Below are 15,194 nucleotides of genomic sequence, written 5' to 3' on the forward strand. Positions count from 1 at the left end.
CGCTCTCCTGCATGTAGACCTCAGCAGAACCTCTGTATCGAATTCTGGACCCCCGACTGGATTGTCCAAAAATGAGATTAGCGTGCTCGCTTCTCTCGCCTGCATGTAGACCTCAGCGGAACCTCAGTACCGAATTTGAACGTATTATGTAAATTTGATCTCGAAAAACACCTGTTACTATATCGGCGTATCTTTGGCGAACAAAATTCTTCCACCTCAGCTAAACCTGTGTACTGAATTTTTTTTATTATAATTCCATCAATTATTGAAAAAGGTGAGGAAACGCAGAAAAACTGAGAGAACGCTAATTTTGGGCGTATCTTTGGCTTTATTTCAAATTCCTTCTAACACAACATTATTGCACCCCAGCTGAGCGTCTGTAGTATATTTGAACATTTTCTGTTTATTTGTTCTCAATAAAGCTGAGAAAACGCTAAAAACGCAGATTTTGGGCGTATCTTTGGAAATGTTTCCAAATCCGTTCTTATTGCGCCTCTAAAGGGCCAACTGAACACACCTACCAAATTTGAAATGTTATGTCATATTTTTATCATATGTTAGGACAAACCAGTCGGGGGTCCAGACTAAATGTCTGGCTAAACGGATATGGCGGGGCGAAGCGAGCCTGACGGCTAGTAATATAATATTCCCAGGAATAGCTCTGATTGAAGTAGCAGTACCCAATCAATTTTTCCGCGATAAATCAGGACCTCCTAAATAGGTATTTAGGAGGTACTGGATAAATTAGTATTTAGGAGGTCCTGGATAAATGCATTTCAATCTTCAACTTAATGCCAACCTGACAAAATTTTTAATTTAGTTACCAGAACAACTGTTTCGAAGAGGTACTCTCTCTAGATTATAGTTCTATATTAACATATTATATGGACATTTCAATATTATAATTTTAAGATATTGGGATAAGAAAAATATACATGCTAAAAGACGAACTTTAAACCCTTAAAAACTACCCTTAGAGTTAAAATATCGCCAAAAGATTTCTTAGTGCGCTCTAAAGGGCCAACTGAACATACCTACCAAATTTGAACGTTTTTGGTCTGGTAGATTTTTAGTTCTGTGAGTGAGTCAGTCAGTCAGTGAGTGAGTGCCATTTCGCTTTTATATATATAGATAATCACTCATCACTTAAGGTAGCACTAATATTATGAGGTATAATCTTCCTTTCAGTATAAGGTAAACTTTCTCAGCATAGAAGTTTTGTAACACACTATATTTGAAGAAATGTAGACATACAGAGTTATCGGAAATCATGGAAAGAGCTTAACATTATTTCTTTTACAAGGGTAATTTAAAATGAATGAGAACATCGAAAATCTGAATAAAATATAAAATTTTATCATTTAAAGAATTAACAAACACTAAACTTATAGTAACATCTACTTATATATTTAAAACTATTAAAAGAGAAATCTGATCTGTGAAATTTCTAATGTAGCCCGCCTATTCATTTATTTTATTTTTGTATAATTGATCTTCCTTCTGTTTCTATTTTCCATCTATCCATGGATAAATTCATAGGTATTCATTATATTATTTTTTAAAACTATTAAAAGAGAAGTCTGATCTGTGAAATTTCTAATGTAGCCTACCTACTCATTTATTTTATTTTTGTATAATAATTGATCTTCCTTCTATTTCTATTTTCCATCTATCCATGGATAAATTCATAGGTATTTATTATTGCTTGCAGACCCAGAGTATTGAACTCTCGGCAAGTATTATTCATTAGTCCTAATTCATGGATTAGTCCTGATAATAAATAGTAATATACTCCAAGTTTCTGTCAAAATTATTCTTCAATAATAATTAATTATCAGATAGCCTACTCAATAATATTTTCAACTTATTATTTTCATCTTGTTGAACAGTGTGATCTTGTTTGACCGAGCGAAGTGAGGTATTTCTCTTCATGTTTATATGTTGCGCATTTACAGCAAAACGCGGTAATCGATTTTCATAAAATTCGACAGGTATGTTCCTTTTTAAATTGCGCGTCAACGTATATACAAGGTTTTTGGAAATTTTGCATTCTGAGGAGAATATAAAAGGAAAAAGGAGCCTCCTTCATACGCCAATAAGAATAAAAATCTGGTGTGGCGCACTCACACAACTTTCCTTGCCGTTATGAAAATTTATCACCTGATGCTAGTGTTCCCGCGCATCTCAAGTCTACTATTCAAAGATTCAAGCCAGCTGGTGACAGGACTATAACGCTGGAGACACACGAGGTCTGCTATCTCTTCATAGTGAATGATTTTAGAGAATCAACAGTTGCCAACAGTTTGCAATTGAAATAAAAACATTTTCTCGAATTTCGAGCTTATTTTAAATTTTAGGTTAAAATGTTACTAAGCATTTTGAGAGATTTTCATGCTCAATCTTTTCCATTTAGAATTTTTTGTTTAAATTGTATCTGAAGCCTGACAATTGGGAATCTAAAATCAAACTTTGCATAGATGGGGCGGAGCTCCGGAATTTTTACAGATATGAGACTTGTGGCAGTTGATAGAGCTTATCAATGACTATTTTAGGTATGAATTTGATCAAAATCGTTGGAGCCGTTTTCGAGAAAATCGCGAAAAACCCTGTTTTTGACAACATTTTTGCCATTTCAGCCGCCATTTTGAATTGCATCAGATCGAAATTGTTCGTGTCGGATACTTATATCGTGAGGACCTTAAGATCCAAATTGCAAGTCATTCCGTTAATTGGGAGATGAGATATCGTGTACACAGACGCACATACATTCATACACACACACACAGACCAATACCCAAAAACCACTTTTTTGGACTCAGGGGACCTTGAAACGTATAGAAATTTAGAAATTTGGGTACCTTAATTTTTTTCGGAAAGCAATACTTTCCTTACCTATGGTAATAGGGCAAGGAAAGTAAAAATCAGACTATAGAATTATTAATCATAAATCAGCTGTCCAGTGGACTATAATTGAATGAGCAAAGCGAATTCTATTTTTCAAGTCAATCGGCGTTTGTCTGTTTGTTTGTTTGTACCTCAGTTACAGTCGCAGTTATGAACCGATTTGGATGAAATTCGGTATACAAGTACTTTGAAATAAGTAGCAGAAACGTATTTATTCAAAAATTTTAAATTCATCCCCGTTTCAAGATGGCGGCCGTTTATTCGGAAATTTTACCCTAAAAATCAACCTAACTTTTTAATACTTTATCAGATCAGGTTCAAATTCTGCTCATTCTTCTCAGCTCTCCAAAGCGGTATTATTTCATGTATCACATGTTGAAAATTTTCTAATTTTTGGAATTCGATTTTTTTTTTAAAGTCCCAATCCAAGTTTCAGATTTTTTATCTTTTCAACCGTGCTTCGAGCTCAAAAGTGTAGAGGACCTTTATTCTTCAGCGCTGCAAGGTGGTCTTATTTTCATATATCACTTAGAGTCATTACAGTAATATATTTATCAAAACTCATTTTATCCAATTTTGTCTACTTGCCCTTCGAAGCCTTTATTAGGTGTTTTGGTCAGATTCGAGGTGGGAAGAAATCTGGGAAAAAGATAGGTTTTCGCTTCCAGGCTGTTTTTCCGTGTTCAACTTGCAGGCTCTGTATTTGTATTTCGAATGAAGCTCAAACTGGATTCTTTATAAATTCAAAACTGATTCAAATTAATTCAATTCAACACTATTTATGCTGTTATACTCAAAATTCACACACACTATACTCAAACAATCAATTACAAGAAATTTCTAATCAAAATTACATGACAAAAAACAAATTTGATCTTGCACAAGACGACGGGTTGACAATACAAGAACGACTGAACGACTGAACTAGAATGACTGGCTTTTTTTCTCGACAAGCCAACAGCTGGACGCTCGGCAGTGGTGCCAACAAACCTGCTATTGGCAGAACTGTAGTCTGGGATTTGGCGCTACAATTCGAATGCTCTGGCCAAACCATACCCCCGCCTCTGAAAAACTATTTTTCAGCCAAGTTACAAAACTGAAAAAAAAAACAAGGAAGGGAAAAATCCAGACATGACAAAAGAACAAAACACCAACACCAAAAAAAAAACAACACAAAAGAAAAAAATGCAACAAGCACAACTATTGAGTTGGGAGTGGATACAATTTTGCATTATTACTAGGTCGAACACGGAAACAACGATTACACTTAAAAACACAAATACGAATAATAGAGCAAGCAGACAGTATCCAGAATTTCTGTCTGATCAAGGACAACAATAACGAAGGTCCAGCATGACAGTTCTTCTTGTGATGATAATCAATCAACATCGATACGAAAGCGTCAGATTTTGGTAAGATCATCTGATGACAAGTCTCAAATTCCAGTCCAGCATGAGACAAACGACCGCCGACGCGAATCACACCTCTATCAATGAATGGAGACAGGCGACGTAGGCCCATAGAACAATCTTCTCCCTTCTCTAATTGCACAAATTCAGATGAAAAATGTATCTTCTGTACCACTTTACATAGATACCCCTCAGCAACATCGAAATCTGATTCTTCTGATTGGGGTAAGATTCGTAAGAATTTGAGAACAAGAATTACAATTCTCAAAAGACGACCATAATCCGAACAACGACCAATCAATGAATATATTGCATTGCTGTTACAATCAGGAGATTTTGTGACTGTCAACACTGACGGTTTTTTCGCCTCCGGTGGATCCACTATCTCTTCCATTTGAGTCCGAACGGGCCAATCGCATTCGTCCTCTGCTATCCATGACGGACCTGAGAGCCACAACGGAAAGTTCACAAGCTCAACTGGTGATAAACCTCTAGACAAACAATCAGCGGGATTTTCAATTCCAGCAACATGCATCCACTCCTGTATACAAGAATCCTGTATTTTTGCGATGCGATTACCAACAAAAGTTTGCCATTTTGCGGATGGAGCATTAATCCAACACAAGGTGACTGTCAAATCAGAGAGTGCAACAATACGAGACACATGACAACGTTCACTAATAATAGTGACTACTGAATTCATAAGTTCTGCCAACAAGAGTGCCGCACACAACTCCAAACGAGGTATTGAAACAACTTTAGATAGTGCTATCTTGGACTTTGAACACAATAGTACAACTCTTGGCTCCTCGCTCTCCTTCTGCGACTTCACATAGATAACTGCACCATAACCAGACAATGATGCATCACAAAAATCAATCAAACTGATCTGAGAATCCTGAAACAAACCAACGTGATGTGGAACAGCAAATTTCAATAATAGAGGCAACTCTTTTTGACAATTCTCCCAAAGAGTGCATATAGACTCAGGCGGATTCTCGTCCCAATCCACTCCTAATTTCCACAGTTTCTGGACAAGACACTTGAGAAATAATGTAAATGGTGACAAGAGACCAAGTGGATCATAGATACGAGCCATCACTGACAGAATAGAACACTTAGTAGCGACGACCTCACCACTCTTGACTGAAAACTGAAACAGATCAGTACTAGGTTGCCAATTCAATCCCAAGATAGCCAAGGAGTTGTTTGCTTCGAAATCCTTGTACGAAAACGATTTCTCTTCCTCCGAGAATTTCTCCAACATTGATGGTGAATTTGAAGTCCACTTTGTGAGCGAGAAACCTCCTCCCTCAAACAGCTGCTTGGACTGACGATACAGCTCCGCGGCCTCTGACTCTGTGGCGACAGATGTGACTAAGTCATCCATGAACATGTCTCTTGGTATTCTCGCCTTGGCTGCTGGAAAACGATTTCCATCCTCCTCTACAAGCTGGTGGACGGTGAGAAGCTCCAAATATGGAGAACTTGAAACACCAAAAACAACACAATTGAGCTGATAAATTTCGATCGGATCCTCCGGCGAAAATCTCTGCAATACACGCTGATAACGACGGCAGGAATCCTCCACTAATATCTGTCGATACATTTGTTTAATGTCGGCAGTTAGTGCGATTGGGAACAAACGAAAATTAACTAACAAAACAAAAATGTCAGTCTGCAATTTGGGACCAGCATGAAGAACCTGGTTCAATGACAAACCCGATGATGTTCTGGAACCAGCATCAAATACAATTCGGATGGGCGTGGTAGTGCTGCTTGCTTTCACGATGGCGTGATGCAGTATGTAGTAACCACCTTGGTCTGTCTGATCTGCTACAAACGACATGTGACCCTGACGTAGGTAATCGATCAATATTTCATGATATGAAATACGAGTATTGCTGTCAAGCTCTAGTCGTCTCTCCAAAGTCAGCAGTCTGTGTTCGGCGACAGCATACGAATCTCCCAAGCTGCTGGGCGGCTCCGCAAATGACAAGGCAACAACAAAACGACCAGAATTCACACGATGTACAGACTTCTGAAAATTTACCTCACACTCCAACTCTTCCGGTTTCAGTTGACAGCTTGGTGCAGGGCACGATTCCAACTCCCAAAAACGTTCCACAAAACTATCCAATGATGGACTATTAACGAATGGACTACAGATGGCTGTAAAACAATTTGACACATTCGTTGTTGAAGTGAGAATCGGCGCTCTCCCCATCAGAATGTGACCAAAGACACTATTAACAGTCATCAATTCGTGCGATTCACCTATACTAGGACTCCCACGTAGCAAGTGAGGAACTAACTCCGCACCAATGATGCCATCTATTCTACTAGGAAGGTAGAATTTGTCGTCAGCCAGTGTGAGATTTTCAAGATGATGAAGTTTGGATCTGTCGATTTCACAAGAAGGCAACTTGTCGATGATTTTATCTACCACTGTGGCATCCATTGAAAACTTGACGGTAGGATCCAATTTCGACTGAATTGACACACAAGTACAACCTCGAACTTCACTAGTACCACCACCGAATCCACGAACAACGGTTTTCATGGGCTGGAATGGTAGTCTCAAACGCCGACACAATTTAGCTGTAACAAAATGACACTGACTCCCGGTGTCAATCAAGAAACGAACATCACAAAGCTGATCATTACAATCTCGAACATGTGCAGTGACGGTCGACAACACAACGGTCGAATTTTCTACATCGTTGGATGTAGAACAACAACTAATAGGTGATGTGCCACCTGCCTTGGAGTTCGACGAGGACGCAACACCTTCATTGGAACTTGATCTGGAAAAGTGCAATAAAGAATGATGAGATTCTCGACATTGAGCACACTGAGATTTACTACGACAATTTTTACTCAAATGATCCACATCAAGACAACAAAAACAACAAAACTTTCCTTTTATCAAACAATAACGATCCCAAGGAGTCATTTTCAAGAAACTAGCACAATCTACTAACCGATGACCCGGTTTTGAGCACTTCAGACAATTGGGCTTTTTACTAGATGCATCGTTAGATGAATCATTAGATTGAACCACAAACACCTTTGATTTATTATCATTTTTGTGCTTCATATTAAACGATTCAGTCTGTTTCTCATCAGAAGGAAGAGTCTTAATTTGCTTTTCAATGAATTTGACATAATCGGCATAAGTTGGCATAGCCTTGTCACGGACGGCCGATTCAAAATTTCTACGAGAACTTGGATCCAGCAATCTCAAGCCATGATAGAGGAATATCGAGTCTGACAAATCCGTGAGTCGCAATCTCTTCACTGCATTGATTGAACTGCAAAACCCATCCAAAATCGCAATACAACCTGCCTTTGATTCTGATTTTATTGGACGAAATTCAAAAATTTCTTTGAAATAGGCATCGACTTGCGCCTGTGGATCGTTATAGCGGGTCAATAATGCCTGCCAAATTATTTGATAATTATTAGCCAATGGTGGCAAATGACGACAAATATTTGCTGCTTGTCCAGTAAGTCTACTTACAAGATATTGGACCTTCTGCTGATCGTTCAAACTCTTGTTGTCATGTACCAATGCCTTAAATAGTTCATAAAACACCGACCATTGAGTCTGGTTCCCATCAAATTTTGGAAGGTCGATTTTGGGCAGTACTGACTCGGACATGACCGGCTGTGCACTAGCTGCTGAAGCTGCCGAAGATTGAGCAATAGCATCAGTCGCCTCTCTCTGTTTGAGAGTGTTAGCCGCTACTTCAATATACTGAAACAGATCTAGATGTGAGTCGTTGAATGCTACAACATGGTCTTTATTCAACTCAAGTTCCAACTCATTAACCACTAATTCTGTCTTTTCATAATCCGAAATGGTCTGAGACACCCAAGGATACAACACTAAAAATTGCTCAGCAACTTTTGGATCAGAGACATTTTTAGACAGTTCATGAATTCTTTGCAATCGGGCATACAATTGTTCCAGTTTAGCGCGATGCACTCTGATTTGTTTCTGTAATTTTTCCTCCATCTTGAACTCATACACAAAACAATTCAGCCCCGACAATACAAACAGACAAACAAAAAAAAACAAGAATGAGTTCAAAACCAAATGGAAGGAAGAATCACGACTAGTAAGTTATCAAAGTTAAACTTTGATTATCAATTCACAAGATAAGTTACTGCTGAAGACAAAACTATATGATTAGATAATGTTCTTCCAACAACTCACAAACAAACGATAACTTGTTGAATTGAACAAACAAAATCATGCTGTGATTAACCTTCACTAACATGTACAATACAAATGGACAATACAAAATCCAACAAACAAACAAATTCCTGAAAAAAGCACAATGAGCCTAGTTTCAGGAAAATTACAATTTTAACTGAAATAAATTTAATTTCAGACAAATACAAATTGACAAGAAACCTTGCTCTTAGAACAAGGCTACAACAAACTAAGTTGAGCATGGATCAGACCATTCTCAACATGCCAACATTGGACAACTACAAAACTGCTTAAATCCAATGTGTGTGAATTAATCAACAAATTACAAATCTAAATTCATCACGGTTTGGAGGATCAAAAATGTTCTGAACAAAGCTCAGGCTAGAGCTACTAGAGGACTGTAATTTACTATTCAAATTATCAAATACAAACAAGGAGCAAAATTTAATCTTCAATTTGAGCCAGGTTATTGGTACAGTTAAACTCTGCATTAATGAACAATAAAAAGAGCAAAAACTCACCAGATTTAATCCAATTTTGTCTACTTGCCCTTCGAAGCCTTTATTAGGTGTTTTGGTCAGATTCGAGGTGGGAAGAAAACTGGGAAAAAGATAGGTTTTCGCTTCCAGGCTGTTTTTCCGTGTTCAACTTGCAGGCTCTGTATTGTATTTCGAATGAAGCTCAAACTGGATTCTTTATAAATTCAAAACTGATTCAAATTAATTCAATTCAACACTATTTACGCTGTTATACTCAAAATTCACACACACTATACTCAAACAATCAATTACAAGAAATTTCTAATCAAAATTACATGACAAAAAACAAATTTGATCTTGCACAAGACGACGGGCTGACAATACAAGAATGACTGAACGACTGAACTAGAATGACTGGCTTTTTTTCTCGACAAGCCAACAGCTGGACGCTCGGCAGTGGTGCCAACAAACCTGCTATTGGCAGAACTGTAGTCTGGGATTTGGCGCTACAATTCGAATGCTCTGGCCAAACCACTCATTTTATAACTGATCTTGTTGTAACATTGTCTGTATTGGTATGTTGTGTTTGCAGTTGTGAGGAGAGCAGGTGTGACCTGAAGACCTGTGATTGTTCATGTGTGATGGTATAAGTGTGACTGTGACTTACCAGCAGGTTGCGGCCAATATACTATGTCCATGTCAAACAACTCCTTCAACCTTCACCAGCCTAGCCCTCAGACCAAGCAAGGTACATTTTGACACTTATCACATTCAGCAATTTACAAATTGGTGAATTGTTTGTTTATTCATATATTCTGAAAGCTAACTTACATCTACATATTCAGCCCACACTTATATAGATATTAATCTATTAAGGTGCATACAGACTTTTGCAATCAAACGTCACTCGAGCAGATCCATTGATGATTGACTGGTAAGCAAGAGTGGAACGTGAGAAGAGCTAACATCTCCCATAACGTTCATGATCGGAGCGATTGCGGAGCGTGTGTGGAGCGATTGCAGAGCAAGTGCGGAGCGTGCATGAGGCACGTATATCTGTACACACCTATATTGTTGACTCACTTCTAAGTCATATCTACTATACACATACTAATACAGAGTTGGTGAGACTTTGGAAATGGCTCAATATTTCTTTTACAATGATAATTTCACAGGAGGTCTTTTCAAGGTTCTTATTCGAATTAAAAAAAGACTTTTCTGTAGCTTCAAAATTTTGGTCCCCCATCTTGGTTCTGCCATTTTGAATCCAATTATATTTACTTAAAAGAGAAGGTGCTCATGTCATACATGATTTTGATACAGAATTTCAAGAAAAAGTACTGCACATTGGGTTTGCAATATCTTGAAATATTCAAAAGTTATCCACATTTGAAGATACTAATAAATCATACAGAAATTAAATAAAAAAATGAGTTCATTAAAAGTCTGGCAGATCAAACTTTACTGTCAAAATACTAAGTATGTGAGTAGATACTACGATTATTACATTGTGTTAACTAACACTTGAATAAATACAATTTGATAGTTTGAATTTTCAGACTCTTCACGAGGCACGGGTTAATCCTACTCCTAATGAATCTTGAATGAATACTTTGTTTTATTCACCTCGTTCCTTGATTTTTATAGATGTTTTGAAATTGGTATAATAAATCATTTTATTTGTACACAAAATATCATAGGAATAAATTGATTTGATATAACAAGTTCTAACAATCATAAAATTGTAAAAATCAAAATTGGTATGATAAATCATTTTATTTGTACACAGAATAATCATAGGAATAGATTTAGTTGATATAACAAATTCTAACAATCATGAAATTGTAAAAAATAAAATTTTTAATAATAGATCAATTAAGTCTAAAGTGTCTATCAAAATTCACACACAACTATAAACAATGAAACTATAAAGGTGCGTTTACACCGGAGTTAATAACAAAAGTCATTAACATTTATGTTAATAGTAATAGCATGTTCTTCAATAACAATGAATTTTCAGTTGAAAACACGAGTTATTAACTTTTGTTGAGAGACATTTTTGACGATTCAGTCAAGTTAATAACTTTTTCCTCCACCTACTGTCAAAAGTACTTACTTTACTCCCTGAAACATGATACTAAAGTGTCACTTTTTCGCTCTCGGTACTAAAAAACAGAAAAACTCCCTAGGGAGTAAAAGTGACTCCATTTAAATAACATGGGAAGCATCTCTATTTTAAAAACGTACATTTGGAATAGGTCAGAAGGTCTAAGCTCAGATGAGGAAGCATATAGAGTAGTCATTAAACCAACTAAATTCAATACCTCAACCAGACATTTGATCGATATATAAAATTTATGTTTGTATGCTGAAATTATTATTACAAACTTCATATCACTATACTAAAAAAATGTATATATTTTTTTCTTTTATTCCATGTTATTCAAAATATCAGCCAACGAATATTACTTATTAACTAATCAAATTTGAAATGGGAACTTCATCATAGCTGTAGTTTTGGCTGTCATTGTTGTTACAACTTTAGCCGACAGATAGTGCTGTCGGAGGAGAACTGTGATTACAAGCCAGCTGTTTCTGTTTACTTTTTAGATTATGTTGTAACACATTGTTTGGCACATACGTTTTTAAAAATTATTTTATTAGGCTAGCAGTTTTTATAAAAATGTAGGTGGAGGAAAAATGTTGTGTATATCACGAGTGAAAAATGTTTTTTCTCCCTCAGGAAAATTGTTGCCCTCGGCTTTGCCTCGGGCTTCAAACTTTTCCCTCAGGGAGAAAAAACAGCACTTTTCACTCTAGATATACAAATAACTATTTCACCCCACTTGGATGTAATGAGCTGGTTTTCATGCGTCATATGGAGGCCAAAAATGATTGTTTTCTGAACAGGCCGGTAAAAGTTTTACTGCCCTAGGGCTGTAAAATAACCCTGAAGTCAGCTGATTCTGATTTGATGTGAACGTGTTTAAAAAATGTTTTATGAAACGGAATCAGTTTATGCTTCTAGAATTGAATTAAGTATTCCGCAATAAGATATTATCATTTTATTTGGATGAATAAAATACAGATAAGATATATATATATATATATAATATATATATATATAATATATATATATATATTATATATATATATATTATAAACTATTCAAATTCGATTTTCAGAGTAGGATAGAACTTCTAACCTAAACTTTCAAAGTCAGCGACAACAAGCATTGTTGACGTTGACATTAAGATTGGCCAAATTTCAAGTGTGCTAAGACACAGCTGATCAAAAAACTTTTCATTATTTGTGTCTATTATTCAAGAATCAAAACATTTATAATGATATCATCTTATTGTCATTTGGAAGAATAAAAAGTGTAAACTCAACCTCTTACATAATTGAACATAATCTTTTAGGTTATTTAGACAAATCAGAATAAAAAATAAAAATACTTGGACAATTTCCTGATATTCAGATTACCTCAGATTTGCTAGAGCTATGACCTTCCTTTTTTGCTTTTGAAAGTGCCTAATAAACAATTATTCTCATATATATATATATATATATATATTATATATATATATATAATATATATATATATATATATATTGTTTATTTTTCTGTGTGGCGAAAAATGGTTCTCACCATGGGCAAAAATGTTTTTCCAGCTCTTAATCTTGAAAACCGATTTCGAGCCGGAAAAGTTTCATTTTCGGCCCTAGGTGAGAAATATACTATTTGTTAATAACTTGTGTTATTGACTTACGTGTAAACGCAGCTTAGAGTGAATAAACAATATGTACATAAATTAATGCAAACATTCATCACAATGACATCAATTACCAACTTGACAATTATCCTAGTTCAATAAATTCGCGAGATTAATAATTATTCATTTAATAAAGAATTCCTAATCAGCAATACCGGTGTAAACGCAGCTTTAGAGTGACTAAACAATATGTACATAAATTAATGCGAACATTCAACAGAATTACATCAAATACCAACTTGATAATATTATCCTAGTTCAATAAATTCTCAAGATTGAACAATTTTCTATTCAATAAAGAATTCCTAATCAGCAATAGTTATAGAAATAGGTAGTATATTTCACTCCTAGAGCAGAAAATGATATTTTTCCGGTGGTGCAAACGATATTTTTCGCCACTCTACAGGTATTGCTGACAAAATGAATAAAGAATACAAAATAAAGAATACTTGTTATCATACCTATCTCTTGATTTTAGTGGTAGAAGATTTGCAGTCAGGATTTCAGATTCTTTTGAAATTTCACTTGGAATATCACGGGCATCGTCATCTTTAAGCATTTTTGAAAATTCGGAATGCGCCAATCAACAATAAATAATTGAATAAAGATGGTTGCGAAGCGAATGCTGAATTAGTTTGATTCGAAATTGGAACTGAAATCATGGCGACTTTGATGAAGAAAGTGGACACTCGCCCGATCTAGCGGATGACTTATTAACTACGGACTTCTAAGCGGCGGGAAAGAGGACACTTTCTGGCCTAGACCGGAAAAGAAACCGGTTGCTTACGTCAGACGAGAGTCGTCTGCAAACAAGGTCTTTCAGATGTACATAGGGACTGGAAAACAGCTGCTTTCTGTGCAGTGTGGCGAAAATTATTTTCCCCACATTGATGTTTATTCACATCAACCAAGATTATGGTATCACTGATTATGTACCCCTATTGGTTTCAAAAACTGTAGCTTTCCTCCTTTGGAGTGCTTTCATAGTATTCTGTTGAAATTGTTTGATTTCTTTGGTGATAATATTCTATTTTATTCTTTATTCTAATTTCTACAAGAAAGCACTGAATAATATAAGCACTGAATATCAGATAGTAGAATCATTAGTTGAACGTTCTGCCATGTAATTAACTTCCGGTGAATTGTACTGAAGTGTGACGATTCCATCTGATCGACACACCAGGTAGAATTGCACTGGGTTGGGCAATCAAATATGGAGGATTTGAAATAGCTGTACATACTCATTTTTGAATGAAATTAAAAGAACATTTTCCAGTATTTACCATGGATATTGTAATTTTTATGGATATTACGGTAAGCATTGAGAAATTAAAATATATCACATATAGAAAATACGATTTTATGTACAATGTAATCCATTTTTGTCTATACACTCTGGTAGACATTGTACAAAGTTGATGCGTTTCACCTGCTATTACTATAGTGATAACAGTGATACTTATAGTTATACCCACATATAGGAGGTTGGTAGCAGTGGGCTACGTTGTTATTGCTCAAATTTGTTACTCCGTATTTTCATGAATTTATAAGTGGTAGAAGTTAAAGAATTAGTAACTGGTTGGTTCTATGTGAATTATAAAGTTTTGGTGTACCTGCTGATAATATCCACGTGAGGTTAACTGTAAGTATAGATACTGATATTCAAGTGAAGCTTACGAACTTTTTACACGGTCTTGACAGATTTTCAGCCATTTCTGACTGCCGGTTTTTGCCTGCGATTGCTAATAACAATAAACAACTACCGTACTGAATCTATCTGTCGTCTGCTAGAGCCAGTAGGCCTATTGAATTGTGACGTCGATTATCTAATAACGGTAAGAGAGAGAAAGTGTTATCACTATCTGTCAATAGACCGAGCGCTTCACAGCTGTTCAACTTGTTGTTTCATCACTTGTTGTTTACTCGTAGCCATAGTACTTCAAAAGCGCGTAGTTTAAATCAAGAAGACTTTATTCTATTACCTATATTCGCACAATCATATCCTGACTCAGGGGCTTCCTTCTCCGCTTTTGTTTTGATTGCCCTCAAGACGCTTCCTTATCCTTTTCCCTTATGAATCTCTAATTCCCAGTGAAAACTGACTTCATCTTTATATTCCTTGAACTGAGTGACGCCGCGCTGAACTAAGCTCGAACTGTTTTGAACTGAGCTTTAATTATGACTCCTTTAATAAGAAAATTTACAGCGAGGACGAGAGGGAATGTTGCTATTTAGGTTGAATAGAATAGAATAGAATAGAATAGAAACTTTTATTTGCCATAAAAAATTAAAATAAATACAAAAAATAGTGAACAATAGATTACAAATCTCAACAAAAGAAAAGCAAAAGTAACATTGTGTTCAAATACAAGCAAACATAATATTATGGCAAATGTACTGGGCGC

The 15,194-nt window shown here is 35.9% G+C and overlaps 1 protein-coding gene across 3 annotated transcripts in view; it reads left to right on the plus strand.

The window, feature by feature from the left end:
* Window positions 1–15,194, plus strand: part of LOC111060408 — a 76,573-nt gene that overhangs the window by 2,673 nt on the left and 58,706 nt on the right. The window contains exon 2 of one of the 3 annotated variants that reach the window (XM_039434566.1): window positions 9,607–9,762. In XM_039434566.1, coding sequence (XP_039290500.1) covers window positions 9,649–9,762 — 114 coding nt within the window. In that variant the 5' untranslated portion in view covers window positions 9,607–9,648. Of the gene's footprint in view, window positions 1–9,606; window positions 9,763–13,944; window positions 14,432–15,194 lie in introns of those variants that run through there. The other 2 variants (XM_039434564.1, XM_039434565.1) reach the window with 2 other exon arrangements.

Source organism: Nilaparvata lugens, chromosome 8 (genome assembly GCF_014356525.2).
Source record: "Nilaparvata lugens isolate BPH chromosome 8, ASM1435652v1, whole genome shotgun sequence".
NCBI classification, from domain to species: Eukaryota; Metazoa; Arthropoda; class Insecta; order Hemiptera; family Delphacidae; genus Nilaparvata; species Nilaparvata lugens.